The sequence below is a fragment of the Oryx dammah genome, unplaced genomic scaffold (genome assembly GCF_014754425.2).
Source record: "Oryx dammah isolate SB20612 unplaced genomic scaffold, SCBI_Odam_1.1 HiC_scaffold_21, whole genome shotgun sequence".
Taxonomy (NCBI): domain Eukaryota; kingdom Metazoa; phylum Chordata; class Mammalia; order Artiodactyla; family Bovidae; genus Oryx; species Oryx dammah.
In genome coordinates this window covers 9,731,577-9,749,626 of record NW_024070205.1, presented here as the reverse complement: position 1 = coordinate 9,749,626, position 18,050 = coordinate 9,731,577, and the positions used below count along the sequence as shown (strand labels likewise).

Genomic DNA, 18,050 nt, shown 5'->3' with positions numbered 1-18,050 from the left:
TGACAGTTAGAGACTTTTACGATTTGTGGATTGTTTACAGCCCCCCAACCACAAGAGGCACAAAGCTTAAAGCATCTTAAGATACAGAGCCTTTTCTAAGAGCTAAAAATCATGTTGGTGATGGGTTTTCACTGTTGACTCAATGACTGCTGCCAGGCCTCCATATTCTTTATCTTTTAGACACCTGAAGGATATTAATCAATGTAATAGGGATATAGAAATAGGAAGGTAGTAGTTTTGATGTTAGCAACACTAAACTTTTGAGTTAATTACTTTTCTTTGTTATATATCACTGCACTCCTCTTGTGTCCTTGCTATGTAAGAATGTAACTTTACTTAGTGCTTTCTGAGAGTAGCACTAGACTTCGGGAAGAGCAAGACAAGTAAGTCTTCTGGTTGACAAACCCTTATCAGAAAAGGGCCGTAAAATGTTAATTGGTCCTCTGGCCAGAAGATGATGTAAATCACCTAAGACATGTATACAACTCGGTATGCAGAAAGCAAGCCTGGTTTTGATAAGAGTCAGGGTTGCTGATGCTGCATAATTTTATATTATCCATTGATGTCTATGTACAAAAAAAGGTATAAAAGGCCTTTCTGGACAATAGGGGATGGGCCAGTCGCTGGACTGGTTTCCCCCGTGTCTCCTCTTTACTCTGTTTTCTGGCTGAATTCCCACCTGGGGCGTGGAGTCTCACCATGTCTACTTACTTGCCCAGGCTTCTAAGATCCACACGAGAGGGAGCCCAAGGTGGGGCACCCCCTGCTATTCAAGAGGACGCTGGTGGCCTAACGTAGATGGTGCAAGTTCCTTGTCTGGAACTTTATTGGCTTTCCACGTAAACCAAGTTATCCAGCCTCTTTTCTCCACTAAATTTTCCTACTACACTATTTCTTCTTAATCTAATCTTATATTTCTAAATAAATAAGCTTTCCTCGCCTACGCCGTTCACACTTCGAATTCCCTGGATCCACCGAGGCAGGACCCCAGCACTCAGGGACATCAACTATAGAAAATTCCATTTACATGCACATGGTCTGTTTCTTGACTCTAGCATGGAAGAGCCACGAGAGCAAGGACTTTGGAGTACCCTATTCATGTCTATAACCCAGTGCTGACCACACTGTATTTAAACCATGTCAAATATTGTATTCATCAGTATCTCCTTCGAATGCAGGAACCCATCATTTTCCAATTTGGTCATACCAACAGAGTAGAGAGAAATGATAAGGCTGAACTAGACTTCTCTAGTTCCTTCTAGTTCTAAATTTCTATGATTGCATGACTTGTTCTATCAACCCCCCTTGTAGTAATGTAGTAAGGCATTTAATGAGTTGTTTATTATTGTCTATTTGTTTTGGTAAGTGACTGTTAAATGAAATGGCTGGCATAAGTGTTCCATTCATAAACTGAACACATTTCTGCTGATTGCCTATTATGTGTTAGGTGCTGTATATATTGTCCCATTTAATAATGTGAGAGGGGAGTTAGTGATGGACAGGGAAGCCTGGCGTGCTGCAGTCCATGGGGTCTCAAAGAGTCAGACACAACTGAGCGACTGAACTGAACTGAGAGGGCCTAGGCTGGGATGGAGTAGTCAGAAGAGGTGGTGGAGGCCTCCCGCTAGGAATACTCTGGAGATTCAGGGCGCTCTGATGTGGCTGGTGCTATGGTGGTTGCCACTGAGGAGGGAAGAGGCCCTGAGTGGCCGCGTGCAGGGGTCTGTAGAGTTGCAGCTGCATGGAACACAGAGCAAGCATTCACCAAGGCATAAGCAACCTCTATCTGCTGCACTACTGAGCAGTCCAGGGCACCACACAGAACAGCTGTTCCGGCAGTGGGAGGAGGGGAAGATGTGAGTCTGCCCAGCTACAGGGCAAATACCCAATTTTCCACCACATTCAGGGCAGGAGGCTTTTTCTGCTGCAAACAGCACCTTTGGGTTTTGCTGCATGACCTATTTTGATTCAAAGAAGGATCTAGGAAGCAGGTAGCATTTAGCAGTTGCATTCTAAGGCGAACAGAGGACAGCTCAGACCTGCGGGAGAGGGGCAGAGAGCCAGGATGAGGAGCTAGATGTCCTGACTCCAAGGGTCTGGCCCAGCAATAATGAAAGAACTGGGTTCTGTCGCTTATCTCTGGGTTAAATAATCTTCATTTGTTCATGGCCTTCTCCCGATCCTTTCTGAAACAAAGTACCTCAGTTTCCTCATCTGTAAAACAGAAAGAAAAATGCCCTCCTGACCGGGTTCCTTGGAATAAAAGGCATAATGGCTGTGAACTTGCTCGGTAACAAATTGCTCTGCAGATATTTACAACAGTTATAAACCACCAGGCCAGGCTTCCTCTTGCAATTATAGATTAGGATCTCCTACCCATCTGACTTGGCCCCTTTGTTCCACTTTCTACTCATCTTCTCCGTCCTTCCCCCTCCAATAAAGAGAGGAAGTAAGAGATGAAGAAAGCACTAGCGTGGCTCTGGGTAACCCGCAGGCATCGTTGTCCCAGGAAAGTGGAGCGCGGTCCCCTGCATCTGGTTCCATCACTTCATGGCAAATAGATGGGGAAACAATGGAAACAGTGACAGATTTTATTTGGGGGGGCTCCAAATCACTCCAGATAGTGACTGTAGCCAGGAATAAAAGACGCTTGCTCCTTGGGAAAAAAAGTTATGACCAACCTGCTTTATTAAAAAGCAGAGACATTACTATGCCAATAAAGGTTCGTCTAGTCAAAGTTATAGTTTTTCCAGTAGTCATGTATGGATGTGAGAGTTGGATTATAAAGAAAGCTAAGAGCCGAAGAATTGAGGGTTTTGAACTGTGGTGTTGGAGAAGACTCTTGAGAGTCCCTTGGACTGCAAGGAGATCCAACCAGTCCATCCTAAAGGAAATCAGTCCTGAATATTCATTGGAAGGACTGATGCTGAGGCTGAAACTCCAATACATTGGCCACCTGATGAGAAGAGCTGGCTCATTAGGAAAGAGCCTGATGCTGGGAAAGATTGAAGGCAGGAGGAGAAGGGGACGACAGAGGATGAGATGGTTGGATGGCATCACCAACTCAAGGGACATGAGTTTGGATAAACTCTGGGAGTTGGTGATGGACAGGGAGGCCTGGCGTGCTGCGGTCGATGGGGTCGCAGAGTCGCACACGACTGAGCGACTGAACGGAACCGTCCCCCGCCCAGAACTACATTTTCCAGCAGGCCTTTCGCAGCCCCGGCGCCCGTGGGACGCGAGGCGCATGCGCCAAGTGCGGCTCCGCCTTGGTCCCGAAGCCGCTCCTCCCTCCGAACAGGTTTCGCGTCGCTGGCGAGAGCCGGCGGATCTCGGGGCTGCGGCGGCGGTTCTCGGGGAGCTGCCTCTCGTGAACTCGAGCGGGCTCAGCTGTGCCTTAGCTCCGGTCAGGGCCATGATCCGCCAGGAGCTCTCCACATCCTACCAAGAGGTACACGCTCGGTAGTGGCGGGGAGGGCGTTACAGCACAGTTTGCCGCGAGGCGGAGCGGGTCTCGAGGGTCCGGGCGTTTTCTGGGGTGCCCGGGGTGGGGGGCTTCCGGGTGGGCAGAGCGCGCCGCCGAGGAGCGGTCGGGGGAGGGGTCCCTCGGCGTGCTGAGCTGCGGCGGCGCAGGAAGGAAGCGGGGCGCGGAGCCTCCTCCGGACGCGGCCGTGGCTGGGCCGAAGGATGGAGCCCCGGGGCCCCGGAGCTGCGACCCGTAACCAGCCGGTGACTGATTAAAAGCCTCGTCCGGACCCGGGCGGCAGCGCGGCCCGCCGGGCAGCACTCCGGGTCGCCTCGAGGACCGTGGGGTTCTTTGCAACAAGTGGAAGAACCCACTCCCTTCTTTCTCCCCGGCCGGAGCAGAGGCGCGCTGGGCGGCAGCTCACCTCCACGCCCAGGGCCTCGTGGCCCCTCAGCTGCTAGCGGTAGCGATCATCACAGCCCATCTGGATGGCCAGCAAGCTTTGAAAATGTGCTTTCTCTCTCAGAGCTGCTTCTCGCTCCGCTCCGTTTCTCTCTCCTGTCTCACCTCCTCCCACGACTGTAACTCTCACTTTCCAGTTCTTTGTCTCTTTTCTTGCCTGTCCTGACCTACAGACGAGCGGTTCCATCTCTTCCCCCAGACCAGCCTCTCCTCCTGACTCCAGCTCTCCTGTTCCTCCTCGAGGGTCCCAAACCCTGGTCATCTCCGGTGCTCTCCCCTCCCTTTTGCCCCTCACCGTGCCCCCCTCCCTTGGCAAGTTCAGGCAGCTTACATCCTCCATCCTCAGGTTTGAGTCCCTGATTCTGCCCTGATCACCTCTCCCTGTTTGGTGTCTCCCAGGCTGTGCACATTTGTTCAGGGTCCTGCCTTGATCCTGGGCTTCGCTTGTGGCTCAGCTGGTAAAGAATCTGCCTGCAATGTGGGAGACCTGGGTTCCATCCGTGGGTTGGGAAGATGCCCTGGAGGAGGGAATGACTACCCACTCCAGTATTCTGGCCTGGAGAATTCCATGGACTGTATGGTCCATGTGGTCGCAGAGAGTCGGATACAACTGGGCAACTTTCACCTCACTACTCTGATTCCAGAGCATCCCTTTATACATACACCTGAAGCTGCCACTGGTCTGCCCAGAACAGTCCAGACTTCTTCACAAGCTCTGACAGCCCTGCAGCCGTATCCCGTCATCATGTCCTCACCCATCTAGATTCTGGCCACACTGGAAACTCACCGTTTCAAAATGTGCTCCTGCTATGCTTGTGTTCACACTGCTGCTTCAAGCCCTTTGGTTAAAATTCCCTTATTTTACAAGGAGGGATCTCAAATCTCACGTGTTCGATGCAGTCTGACTTTCCAGACTAGTCTGAAGTTTCTGTCAGTCCCTCTCCTGTGAGCTGCTGCGGCCTTGAGCAATACTGATCAATACTCATGTACATTTCACCCTTTGTAAATGATACTATGTGGAGTCTGTAAAGCAGATGGCTTTGCCCTATAGTAAAAAGGGAAGTCAAGTTGAAAACAGATGATACATTTGCCTGAGGTTTGCCATTTTTTAATGCAGGATCTGAGCTAGAATCTGACTTTGGGACAAATTTCTGTGTTTCTCCTACCATTTCCTTTATCCCAGAGGAGCCTGTTGGATTTTAGCCAGTGCTTGGGATTTTGTGGCCCCTAGATTCTGTACCCAAGGCAGTAGAGGAATCCTGGGGAATGAGTTGTGCCTTTTCCTGACTCTGCAAGTTTTCAGGTTTATATGGAATAGAGCATAATGGATAATTACTACGACTTTAAAATTTTTTTGATTTATTTATTTTTGGCTCTGCCGGGTTGTTGATGCGCGGGCTTTCTCTAGTTGCAGTGAGTGGGGGCTACTGTTCGTTGCTGTGCACAGGCTTCTCATGCTGGGGCTTCTCTTGCTGCTGAGCACAGGCTCTAGGCCGTATAGGCGCAGTAGTTGCGGCTCCTGAGCTCTAGAGCACAGGCTCAGCACTTGTGCACGGGCTTAGTTGTTCTTGGCATGTGGAATCTTCTCCAACCAGGGGTTGTACCCGTGCATTGGCAGATATATACTTCACCACTGAGCCACCAGGGAATCCCCAAATACTAGGACTTTTAAGTCAAAAAGCCCGAGTTCCTATCCTTGCCTCACCTCTTGCCATTTGTGGGGCTTTTGTCAAGTCACTTCTCTGAGCCTCCGGTTCATCTGTAGAATGAAGCTGATGGTAGTCCTTATCTCATGGGGCTGTGAGGATTAGCTGAGTTGGTATGTAGGGTGCTTAGCTCAGTGCCTGGCAGTAGTGGCCCCTCAGTGAATGCTAGTTCTTGTTAACAGGGTGTGGGCAGCTCCTGCTTCTGGGAAGCATTGGGGTCCTGGTTTACAGGACCCTGTCCCTCATCTGCACATAAACTCTACCGTCCTCTTCTCAAGCAGGGCTCCTAACACGTTTGCTAAAACATAGGCAGTTATCCTGCTTGCAGGGTCAAGGCCAAGGGTGGATTCAGTTTCTGTTTCCCCATGGTGGGAGATACTGGAAGGACCCTTCCCCTTGCCTTCCTCAGTGGCCCATTCTGAAGGTCCTGTCTCTCACCTTCAGAAGAAGGCGGCCTCCTGACTCTTTCTTGCAGGCGTCATGCTGGAGAACTTGGCCAGGGCCGGGCAAGGAGGTGGGTTTATTACGGCTTCAGGTAGTCAGGAGGGGAGCTGGGTTAGGAGCCTGTTTGGGTTATAGGCTGAAGCTGTGTGAAGCTTGAATCCGAGAGTGCTGGGCCTTTCCAGGACTTGTACCTCCCTTTCCCTTTGGCCAGCGAGAGCCCTGGGGCCCTCTTGGTCTGTGTTCCCACTGGGGTTCTGGCTCTCGTGGTATCTTTTTTAAGCTCCTAGCCCTCTTTCACGTGTTGGTTTTCCTTTTCTTTTTGGCTTGGAAGACTTCAGAAGTTTTCCCTGATTCTAAAAGGGCAGGCGTGGAGGAGGAGATGGAAGAGTGTTAGGTACATAGAAGCTTTATTTTAGCTCAAGTCTCCTAGAGATGAATTTTTAATGAAAATGTCTTGAGGGACTTTCCTGGTGGTCCAGAGTTTAAGAATCCACGTGCCAGTGCAGGAGACACAGGTTCAGTCCTTGGTCTGGGAGGATCCCACATGCCAAGGAGCAGCTAAGCCCACGCACTGCAACTACTGAGCCAGTGCGCCTGGAGCCTGTGATCTGGAACAAGCAAAGCTGCTGCGATAAGGAGCCCCCACATGTTTCAACTAGAGAAAAAGCCTGAGCAGCAGTGAAGTCCCAGCGCAGCCAGAAATAAATAAGTAAAATTATTTTTGAAAAAATGAGAAAAATATTAAAAAAGAAGAAAAAATCTTGAGACCTTGAGTGTTGACACTGGGAACCTAAGAAAATGCTGGGAAAATCTGTCCCTGCCCCCTCCCTTCCAATCCAGGGGACTGCTGGCTGCTACCTGGAGTGAGACACTCTGGTCCTGGTGTTTCTTGCTCTTCTTAATACTGTGGAGCCTTGTTGGTTGCCACTGTTCATTGTCCCCATTTGACAGGTGAGAACACTGAGGAAGTGAGGTGGAGGTTGCCTGCTATTAGGCTGCTAATTAGCACCTGTCTCTGGGGTGGCCTGCCCTCCCCACTTTGTTCTGCATTTGCAGCCTGAGTTGGTGGACTTGAGCTCTGACGCCAACTTCACTGTTCCATCGTCTGCCTGAGCAGACGCTAAGCTTGCATTTCCTCCCCTTCCGGAAAGTGATTAAGAGCGTGGGTTTTGGAACTAGACTAACTTGGATTTGGCTCCTGTCTCTGTGGGTATGGAAAGTCTTGTGAGTTGAATTGTGTTTCCTGAAAAGATACATTGACGTCCTCACCCCCAGCACCTCAGAGAGTGACCTTATTTGGAAAGAGGGTTATTGCAGATGTACTTAAAGTTAAGACGATGTTGTACTGGAGGAGAATGGCCCTTAATCAGCCTGCTCGGTGTTCTTATTAGAAGGATGACCATGTGGAGACACAGACTCCATGTAAAGATGGAGACAGCTTGGAGAGTGGGTGCATCTAAAAGCCAAGGAGCACGAGGAGTTGCTGGCATTACCTGGAGCTGGAAGAGAGGCGTGGAAGAGGTTCTCCGCCACAGCCTTCAGAAGGAACCAGCCCTGCCATCACGTTGACTTCAGCTTGCTAGCCTCCATAACTATGAGGGGATAAATTCCTGTTGTTTTCAGCCAGCTAGTTTGTGGTGCTTTGTTGTGGTAGCCCTGGAAGCCTAACATATAAGAAGTTATTTGAAATTCCTGAACTTCATTGTGTTCATCTGTAGAGCTGGTATAACATACCCTGCATCATGGGCTTCCCCGGTGGTGGTAGTGGTAAAGAACCCACCTGCCCGATCAGGAGACATAAAGAGACATGGTTCTATTCCTGGGTATTCAGGAGACCTAAAGAGACACGGTTCGATCTTTGGGATGGGAAGGTCCCCCACCGGAGGGCCTGGCAACCTACTGCATATTCTTGCCTGGAAAATCCCATGGACAGAGGAGCTCGTCCATGGGGTTGCAAAGAGTCAGACAGGACTGAAGCGACTTCACGTGCACGCATGCACATACCCTGCAGTGTATGATTTCTTTCTTTTTTTTGGTGATAATTAAGTGAGAAGCAGCCTCTGCTTTCTTGTTTTAGTCTAGAAAGGCAAAGCTGATGTAGCTGACTTCTTTGTGCTCTTTGTTCCTCCCTTCAGCTGAGTGAGGAGTTGGATCAGGTGGTTGAGAACTCAGAGCAGGCGGACGAGCGGGACAAGGAGACGGTCAAGGTCCAGGGTCCAGGGATCTTACCAGGTGAGTGGACTCAGCGCTGGGGGTGGACGTGCCTGGTGCTGAGCCATTGCTGCAGCTGCAGGCCCCAGTCCAGCCAGACACCTGCGTCAGAGGGGGTCCTGCCTGGTGTTGGATCTCCAGTATCACCGTCGTTTTGCAGCCATGCATATTGGATACAATGGCAGGGACTTTGGTTCTCTGCTTTTCTGTTTCTTTTTCCCTGGGAAGCTGTCGGCAGTTGAGCCTCTGGTACCTGGGTCGCTTCCCAGGGCCGTCTGGGAGATTATCTGGTAGGCGCACGTCTCTGACAAGAGGCCTCTCCAGTTTCGTTGCCCAGCTAGCTGGTCCCATCAGTAAGGTGGCATCTTGCAGAGCCTGGCGGTGACAACCTCTGGTACCTCCACCACCTCTTCCTCCTGCCTGCACTCTGCTCCCTTAGCTTCCATAATGTAACACTATGCTTCTCAGAGCACTCCTTGCAGCCTCTTTTGCAGTCACCCTCCCGCTCTTGGGTGTTAAATATTTCTCAGAGGCCCCCTTCTCTCAGTCTCCGGTGGGTGGCCTCGCCCAGGCCCCCTCCCCTGCTTCAGTCACTGTTTGCTAACACATGTCTGCCGTGGTTTTATCTCTGGCCCAGAGGTACCTTTTTACATATGCTGTGTACCCTGATTCCCAGGAGATGGCTCTGCCTAGATGTCCCAAAGTTCCCCCGAACTCCACGTGTCCAAAATTGACCTCTTGGTTTCCCCACTGCCAGCTTGACCCTCTCCCAGTGTTTCCTGTTTCCAGGGACAATGCCGTCACCACCCAGTTGGACCTGAGAGTCATTCTTTTTTCCTTCCTTCCCCGCTTTCACTGCCCCTTGACCCTGCTGGCGTTTTTCTTCAGGCCTCGCTCCGGGCTTTTTTGTTGTTTTATTCCTCTGCCTGGAGTTCTCTTCTGTCTGTCATTTAGTTAATGCATAATCATCTTTCAGCTGTCAGCTCACTGTTTTTTTTTTCCTGCAAAGCCTTGTCTGACTGTCTGGCTAGATCACGTCCACTGTGACTGGTAACCTCTGCGTCTCTGGCTTGGAACTGTGGCTGATGGAATGGTGTAAGAGTTGGCCCAACTGTTGGGTTAATATCTGTGTAGTCTACTAGACTATAAACCCCACCAAGGTAGAGACCAGTCCCTTTTGCTTCCCCACTCAGCCCTGGCCGTGCAATAAGGATTTGTCGAGTGAATGCCTGAGTGAGTGAGTGAGTGAGTGAGTGAGTGGAGTCCTGCCTGACTCCAGCTTCTTGGGTGGATTGAGGGGGGTGGGGTTCTGCTCCTCTGGATGCCCATATTTGGAGGGGTGGGGATGGGATCAGAAATTCTGTGATTGTGCCTAATCCTTAGAGAAGACTTTGTAGAAGGAAAGAGGCAGGAAGGGCGGCTAACATTTACTGACTGCTTCCCCTGGGCCAGGCTCTGTCATTCCTATGCCCCATCTAATTCTCGTGACAGCCCTGTGAGGCGGTCATCCTCTTGATTCCACTTGAGGCCCTAAGGCTCAGGGAGATTAAGTGCATTGTGGGAGAATCTTGACGCTGGCCTGCAGACTGACTGCATCAGGTGCTGTCTGACCCCAGATGGTTTCTACTGCACCTGTGATTTTTTAAAAAAATAACTTAAGCATCCTTCTGTTAAATTCCAATGTGCTAAAGGTTGTAGCAGGACTGCCCCAACTCTGACTCTGGACATTGCCTCCGAGGGAGACAATGCCCTGAGGTCCTAGGGAGAAGGTTTTGAAAGCTTTGTGTATTAGTTTCTATCTTTTCTGTAACAAATAACCACAAACTTAGTGACTTAAAACAGCTCAGATTTATTATCTGACAGTCCTGGAGGTCAGAAGTCCAAAATGAGTCTCCCTAGGCTAAAGTTAAGGTGTCGGCAGGCCGCAGTGCCTTTCTGGAGGCTCCAGAGAAGAATCTGTTTTAGTGCCTTTTCCAGCGTCTCAGGGGTGCCTGCCTTTCTCAGCTCATGTCCCTTCTTCCACCTTCAGGTCTTTCTCAGATCTGCTCGTTCTGACACTGACTTCTGCCTCCCTCTTCCATGTTTAAAGAGCCCTTGTGATTATACTGGGCTCATCCAGGTAATCCGGAATCATTTCCCTGTTGTTTTCTTTAATTAGTTATCTGTGCAGTTTTTGGTTGTGCTGGGTGTTTGTTGCTGCATGTGGACTTTGTCTAGTTGTGGCGAGTAGGGGCTACTGTTCATTGCACTGACAGGCTTATGCTTCTCTTTGCGGTGGCTTCTTTTGTTTTTGAGCACGGGTTCTAGGTGCATGAGCTTTCGTAGTTGGCGGCTTGCGGAGCCCGGAGCATATGGGCTTCAGTAGTTGTGGCGCACAGGCTTAGTTGCCCCAAGGCATGTGGGTTCTTCCTGGACCAGGGATTGAACCCATGTCCCCTGCATCGGCAGGTGGACTCTAAGCCACTGAATGGAAAGTCCCGTTTCCCTGTTTTAAGGTCAGATAATCAGCAACTATAATCGCATCTTTGCCCTGTAACTTGCCATAATTATAGGTTCCGAGCTTGAGGACGTGGACACCTGTGGTGGGTCATTATTTTGCCTGCTGTACCCTGCACGGCCCTCTTGCCCCGAGGCTGAAGAGGATGGATGGAGGCAACAGGAAGAGGATGGAGGCCAGACTTGGAAGGCGAAGTTTCCTGTTGTGTTTCCTTTCAGAGATAAATGCCAGGCAAATGAGGACATGGCCAGGATGACCTTCAACCTTAGCAGCCTCTCTTTCTGCCTCAGATTCCTGGGGCCTCAAAGCCTGAGATGAGGCAGAGCAGGAAGCCAGCCTCCAGGAAGAGCGGATTTTGGGTAGTTCGTTGGCCAGCAAGAGCCTTCCCTGATTTTGGGAAACTCGGCTGGATGCGTGTCCTGTTTAGACCGTAGACAGCCCGGTGCTCAGAAGTCCCGTCAGCCGGTCTCAGCAGTGACTTTGATGATGTGGGGTACAACTTTCCGAGCCCGTGCTGTGCCTCTGAGTCCGCTCACGGTAATAAAACTGATGGTACTGATGATAGCAGCCACACCTGCTAGGTGCTTTCCTGTACCAGGCCTGGGCGGGGCTTTCTGTATAGACTCTACCACTGCTTTATAATCCTCCTAGCCACGTTCTGAGGGAGATGTTTAGTCCCAGTTGATAGACAAACCAGGGGCACAGAAAAGTACTATGCTCCCACTGAATGAATGGCAGGGCTCCCGATGAACCTAGGCCTGTCTCTCTGAATGTATTCTGACTCTGGTTCAGTTGTTCCTAGATGAGGGGCTTTCTTGTCCCAAACTCCTGCCTGACATCCGCCAGAGTCACTCACGGACTCCTTCATCTTTGCGCCAAATGCCAAGACCACAAAGAAGGGGAGTGAGACATGGCCTGCCTCCAGGAGCTCAGGCCATGTGGAGAGAGAAGGCAGGTTACCCCGAGAAGGACTTAGCCCTCCTACAGAGCCTGCCCTGAACAACCGAATGGGGTCTGTTTCTGCCTGCCGCCTGCTTTCCTAGCGTTCATTACTCTTCTTCTGTAGCATTTAGCACAGCTGAGAGGGCACGTTTATCGACTGTAATTCTTCAGTTGTGTCAACCCCTTGGGCCTGCCCCGGAGTTCTGTGAGGCACGAAGGTCTGTCCCGTCTCTACTCCCACTGTAATTCCAGTGCTTAGTAGCCTGGCCCTGTCTAGGAGCCCCATGTATATCAGTGCTCTTGGAGAGGGAGGTGGGGATTTAGAGCAGGAAAGCATCGTACCTAAGCCAACTTGAATGAATGAGTGAACAAAGGCCAAAGAAATGCTAGAGACGGGGGCTTCAGGAATGAATGAGCAAGGGCTAGTTGGTGAAGGAAGTGGGATTAATCCGAAGGAAGGGTGAGGTATGGGTGGAAAAGAAGGGCTGGCCAGGGAGGAGGGGTGGCATGTGCAAACACATAGAGGTGGGAATGAAAATAGGACGTTTCAGAATCAGTGGGAAGCACGGGGGTTGGAACAGAGGGTTGGTGAGAGAAGCAGACGGAGGTGAGGTGGGAAAGCCGGGCTGGGCCAGACTGGGGTTGCGGTTTCAGCATTGGCGGTTTGGCCTTTCTCTAGGGAGCAGCAGTATTTAAAGGAATTAGAACAGAACAGTAAGGAATACAGTGGGCATTTAAGGAAGGTGAGTGTGGCAGGGTGTGGGGCTGGATTAAGTTGAAGCAAGCCAACTGTGGAAAATTCTTAAGGAGATGGGAATACCAGACCACATTACCTGCCTCCTGAGAAATCTGTATGCAGGTCAAGAAGCAACAGTTAGAACTGGACATGGAACAGCAGACTGGCTCAAAATCAGGAAAGGAGTCCATCAAGGCTGTATATTTTCATCCTCCTTATTTAACTTATATGCAGAGTATATCATGCGAAATGCTGGGTTGGATGAAGCACAGCTGGAATCAATACTGCTGGGAGAAATATCAGTAACCTCAGATATGCAGATGATACCACCCTTATGGCAGAAAGTGAAGAGGAACTAAAAAGCCTCTTGATGAAAGTGAAAGAGGAGAGTGAAAAAACTGGCTTAAAACTCAACGTTCAGAAAACGAAGATCATGGCATCTGGTCCTATCACTTCATAGCAAATAGATGGGGAAACAATGGAAAAAGTGAGATACTTTATTTTTGGGGGCTCCAAAATCACTGCAGATGGTGACTGCAGCCATGAAATTAAAAGACGTTTGCTTCTTGGAAGAAAAGTTATGACCAAACTAGACAGCATATTGAAAAGCAAGACATTACTTTGCCAACAAAGGTCACCCATCTAGTCAAAGCTATGGTTTTTCCAGTGGTCACGTATAGATGTGAGAGTTGGACTATAAAGAAAGGTGAGCACCAAAGAATTGATGCTTTTGAACTGTGGTGTTGAAGAAGACTCTTAAAAGTCACTTGGGCCTCAAGGATATCAAACCAGTCAATCCTAAAGGAAATCAGTCCTTGAATATTCATTGGAAAGACTGATGCTGAAGCTGAAACTCCAATACTTTGGCCACCTGATGTGAAGAACTGACTCCTTGGAAAAGAGCCTGATGCTGGGAAAGATTGAAGGCAGGAGGAGAAGGGGACGACAGAGGGTGAAATGGTTGGATGGCATCACTGACTCAATGGACATGAGTTTGAGCAAGCTGAGGGAGTTGATGATGGACAGGGAAGCCTGGCATGCTGCAGTTCATGGGGTCAGACTTGACTGAGCAACTGAACTGAACTGAAGGCAACTGCCATGTCAGAGGCAGGAGGCTGATACGATAGCCTGTTTTGATGTGGGGGAGAGGGAGAAGGAAGAATCACAGAAGATTCTGGGGTTTGAAGCCAGGTGAGGAGGAGAATAACATACAGAGGGGCAAGTGGCTGGATGAGAAGACAAGCTTCAGTGGGTGTGGTGTCTGGGTGGAGTTGGCCCAGAGGCAGTGAGAGCTACAGGATTGACAGGAAAGAGGTGAGGACTGGACCCATAGCAGGAGGTTTAGGGGCCTGGAAGAAAGCCAGGGACACAGAATGTGGAATAAGCAAGGAAGGGCCATGAACATGGGAACTGTCCTCACTTGGAGGCCAGAAGAGGAGGTGGGCTGGAGTTCGCGGTAGCAAGACAGGAAGACAGTACAGGGATGCTGAGTATTTAGCAGCCGAGGTTCAAGTTAAGCACCCGGCGTTCAGGATTGTATTCCCAGTGTTACTCTCTGAGGGAAGTAATTCCATGCCATAATGTGGTTAAAGCCTCAGTCTGTTCATTTCCTCTCTATCAGGGGAAGCACAACCGCTCATTATTCTTTTCAAAGGAAAAGATGAGACTGGATGTGCTAATTGAATAAGCAGTTTATTGTATTAGGGATGTAATCAAATTGAGAACATTTGGTTAGTTCTCCACGGAGACAACTGTATATTAATAGAACAGACAAAGATAAGCAACCAAAGAAAAAATAAGGTAAATTGAACCTCATTAAAATAAAAAACTTGCACATCAAAGGATATTATCATGAAAGTGAAAAGATAGCCCACAGGATGAGAGAAATTTTCAAATCATATATCTGATAAAGGACTTGTATTTAGCAATTATAAAGAACTCTTATAACTCAGTAAGAAAAGACAACCCAATTAAAAGTGGACAAAGAATGTGAACAATGTTTCTCTAAAGAAGGTATACAAATGACAAACACATGAATAGATTCTCAACATTGTTAGTCTTTAGGGAAATGCAAATCTAAACCACAGTGAGGTGTAATTTCATACCTACCAGGATGACTATAATCAAAAAGATGATGATAAGCAAGTTTTGGTGAGGATGTAGAGAAATTAGAAACCCCAGATGTTGCTGATGAAAATGTATTAATAAAATGGTGCAGCTACTGTGGAAAATAGTCTGGCAGTTCCTCAAAAGGTTTAAATATAGAGTTACCATATGACCCAGTGGTTCCACTCTTAGTTATATATCCAAGGGAAATGAAAACTGTATGTCCACACAAAAACTTGTAATGAATGTTTATAGCAGGATCATAATAGACAAAAAGTAGAAGCAACACGAATATCCGTACACTGATGACTGGATAAATGCTGTGTTCACACAATGGAATATTATTGTGCAAGAAATAGGAATGAAGGGCTGATACCTGTTACGACATGGATGAGTCTTCAAAACACTGTCACGCGAAGGAAGTCAGACACAAAAGGTCACATATAGTATGATTCCATTTATGAGACTTGCCTGGAATAGGTAAGTCCATAGCAACGGAAAGTAGACTGTTGGTTGCCAGGGACTAAGATAAAGATGGAGTGACTGCTAATGGGTATAGAGTTTCTTTTTGGGTAATGACAATGCTCTGTAATAAGATAGTGGTTGTGATTGTACACTTTGTGAATATTTTAAAAACTACTGTATTCACTTTATAAAGGTCCATTTTATGGAATCTAAATTATATCTCAAAAAAACCCAAAATGAAATTAAACCAACAAACCCATCACATCACTAAAAAGAAGAAAAGGATAGACCAAGACTTCATTTCTTCTTCGCAGTCTGAATGCATCCTAGCCCAGTGCTGCCTGCAGGGTAGAGTTTTGCAGGGTTATGATAGTCGGCCAGTTTCCGTTCCTGTGAATGAAGGTCTCAACGATGTTTTCAGAAGTTGAGTTGCTCATCACACATCTTCTTAATGGACTGACTTACCAATACATTCTGGGGCACGCTTGGTTTTTGAAACAGTTCTGTTATGGGTTTTACAAAACTCATAAATTAATTTTCTCCAGAAAGTCTCCTACGTTCTTTTTGTCTTTCTCCTACTGTGAGTTTGCATATATATAAAGGAGGTATGGGCTCCCCAGGTGGTGCTAGTGGTAAAGAACCCACCTGCCAGTGCAGGAGACCTAAGAGGCATGGGTTCAATGCCTGGGTCGGGAAGATCCCATGGAGGAGGGCATGGCAACCCACTCCAGTATTCTTGCCTGGAGAATCCAGGCAAAAGGAGCCAGACAGGCTACAGTCCATAGCATCACAGAGTTGGGCATGACTGAAGCGACTTACCACAGGCACACATACTTTTGAAAAGCATTCATCCAATTTGCCACAGAATAGCCAGTGTTTGGTTTTTCTGACTGAAGAGTACATGGGACATTTTATCAAATATCTAGCACCTTTTTAAAATAATGGTAAAATGTAACAGTGTCTACTTCTAGCATTCAGTGAGTTCAGTCACTCAGTTGTGTCCGACTCTCTGCAACCCCATGGACTGGAGCACACCAAGCTTCCTTGTCCATCACCAACTCCCAGAGCTTGCTCAGGCTCTTGTCCATTGAGTCGGTGATGCCATCCAACCACCTCATTCTCTGTTGTCCCCTTCACCTGCCTTCAATCTTTCCCAGCATCAGGCTCTTTTCTAATGAGTCAGCTCTTCGCATCAGGTGGCCTAAGTATTGGAGCTTCAGCATCAGTCCTTCCAATGAATATTCAGAACTGATCTCCTTTAGGATGGACTGGTTTGATCTCCTTGCAGTCCAAGGGACTCTCAAGAGTCTTCTCCAAGACCACAGTTTGAAAGCATCAATTCTTTGGCGCTCAGCTTTCTTTATGGTCCAACTCTCATATCCATGAAAATAGCTTTGACTATGCGGACCTTTGCTGGCAAAGTAATGTCTCTGCTTTTTAATATGCTGTCTAGGTTGGTCATAACTTTTCTTCCAAGGAGCAAGCATCTTTTAATTTCATGGCTGCAGTCACCATCTGCGGTGATTTTGGAGCCCAAGAAAATAGTCTGTCACTGTTTCCATTGTTTCCCCATCTGTTTGCCACGAAGTGATGAGATTGGATGCTATCATCTTAGTTTTTTGACTGTTGGGTTTTAAGCCAGCTTTTTCACTCTTCACTTTCATCAAGAATGACTTCATCACTTTCATCAGGATGAACTTTAGTTCCTCTTCGCTTTCTGCCATAAAGGTGGTGTTATCTGCATATCTGAGGTTGTTGATATTTTTCCTGGCAATCTTGATTCCAGCTTGTGCTTCATCCAGCCTGGCATTTCGTATGCTATTCTCTGCATATAAGTTAAATAAGCAGAGTGACAGTATACAGCCTTGACGTACTCCTTTCCCAATTTGAAACCAGTTCCTTGTTCCGTGTCTGGTTCTAACGGTTGCTTCCTGACCGGCACACAGATTTCTCAGGAGGCACTGGAGTATCGCACATAGCATGTGTGGATGATAAACAGTTCTACGGGTTTTATTTACATTACATGCCAATTTGTAGATCAGTGAAAGCCCTGTAAAGAAGTTAAATTTGGAGTCTAGGAGTCAGTATTCCAGGACCCTCATTTGATGTCCATTGATGACTGTGGGGCCAGGATCACTGCACAAAGTATGGAGTTGGACCAGATGGCCTTTTAGGTCCCTAACAACTCTTAGAAGATTCTGTTCAGATATTATTGTGCACCAATTCAGTCATTCAGAGTTCCTTCCCTCTCATCTTGTGACCTTAGGAAATAGCACCCTGATTACCTGTTGCCACTGCAGTTATGAGCCACTCAGACAGTGAGTGTGCTTTTAGCTGCCTTGTTCTGAGGTGAACCTGTGGTCTCACTTGGACCGCAGGGGCTGGGGGTGCCTTCCAAGCAAAAGGGCTGTGGGCAGGCCCCTGTGCACAGACCACCGTACTTCCGGTGACCGATCAGGGACCAACACCTGAGCGAAGGGAAGCCGTCTGCAGTTGAGTGTGAAGAAGGGCCGTGTCTGTGACATGCCCAATGGGCAACCCTATCCTATACACGATACTCTTCAGGAGAAGGTCTGGATGCGAGGCTGAGAGAAAGACTTTTGAGAGTAAAATGGAGCAGAGTTACGAGAGAGGCACGGCGAGAAGGCAGGTGGCCAAGCTGTGAGGGAGGAGAGCTGACACAGTCCCTCGTAACAGGAAGCAGCAGAAGTAGAATCGGAGGCAACAGAAGTCGAAAACAGGAGTTGCGTTAATTCCTTTCGGAGAACTGGAGCTGCTCTGTGCCTTGGCTTCGCTCTCAGCTACCCAAGGGGTTTCCTTGGGGCTTGCTGCTTCCTCTTAAAACATCCATTGTCTAGAGTAACCTGCTCTTCACGACCTGAAGGAACCACAGAAACACTTGTGCAAATTGGCATTCCTGTAAAGGAAGAATTTTTTAAACTTTTTGCCATTAATAGTAAGGCACATCAATTGGTTTATAGTTCTGTGTGCCTGAAATGTACTGACCAGTTGAGA

General features: G+C 48.3%; 1 protein-coding gene across 3 annotated transcripts in view; it reads left to right on the top strand.

Annotated features, from left to right (window-relative positions):
* The first annotated feature begins 3,272 nt into the window (after positions 1-3,272).
* Positions 3,273-18,050, top strand: part of PACC1 (proton activated chloride channel 1) — a 32,386-nt gene continuing 17,608 nt past the window's right edge. For 2 of the 3 annotated variants that reach the window (XM_040263123.1, XM_040263126.1), the window contains exons 1-2: positions 3,273-3,451; positions 8,214-8,310. In XM_040263123.1, coding sequence (XP_040119057.1) covers positions 3,416-3,451; positions 8,214-8,310 — 133 coding nt within the window. In that variant the 5' untranslated portion in view covers positions 3,273-3,415. Of the gene's footprint in view, positions 3,452-8,213; positions 8,311-10,318; positions 10,409-18,050 lie in introns of all 3 variants that reach the window. The other variant, XM_040263125.1, reaches the window with a different exon arrangement.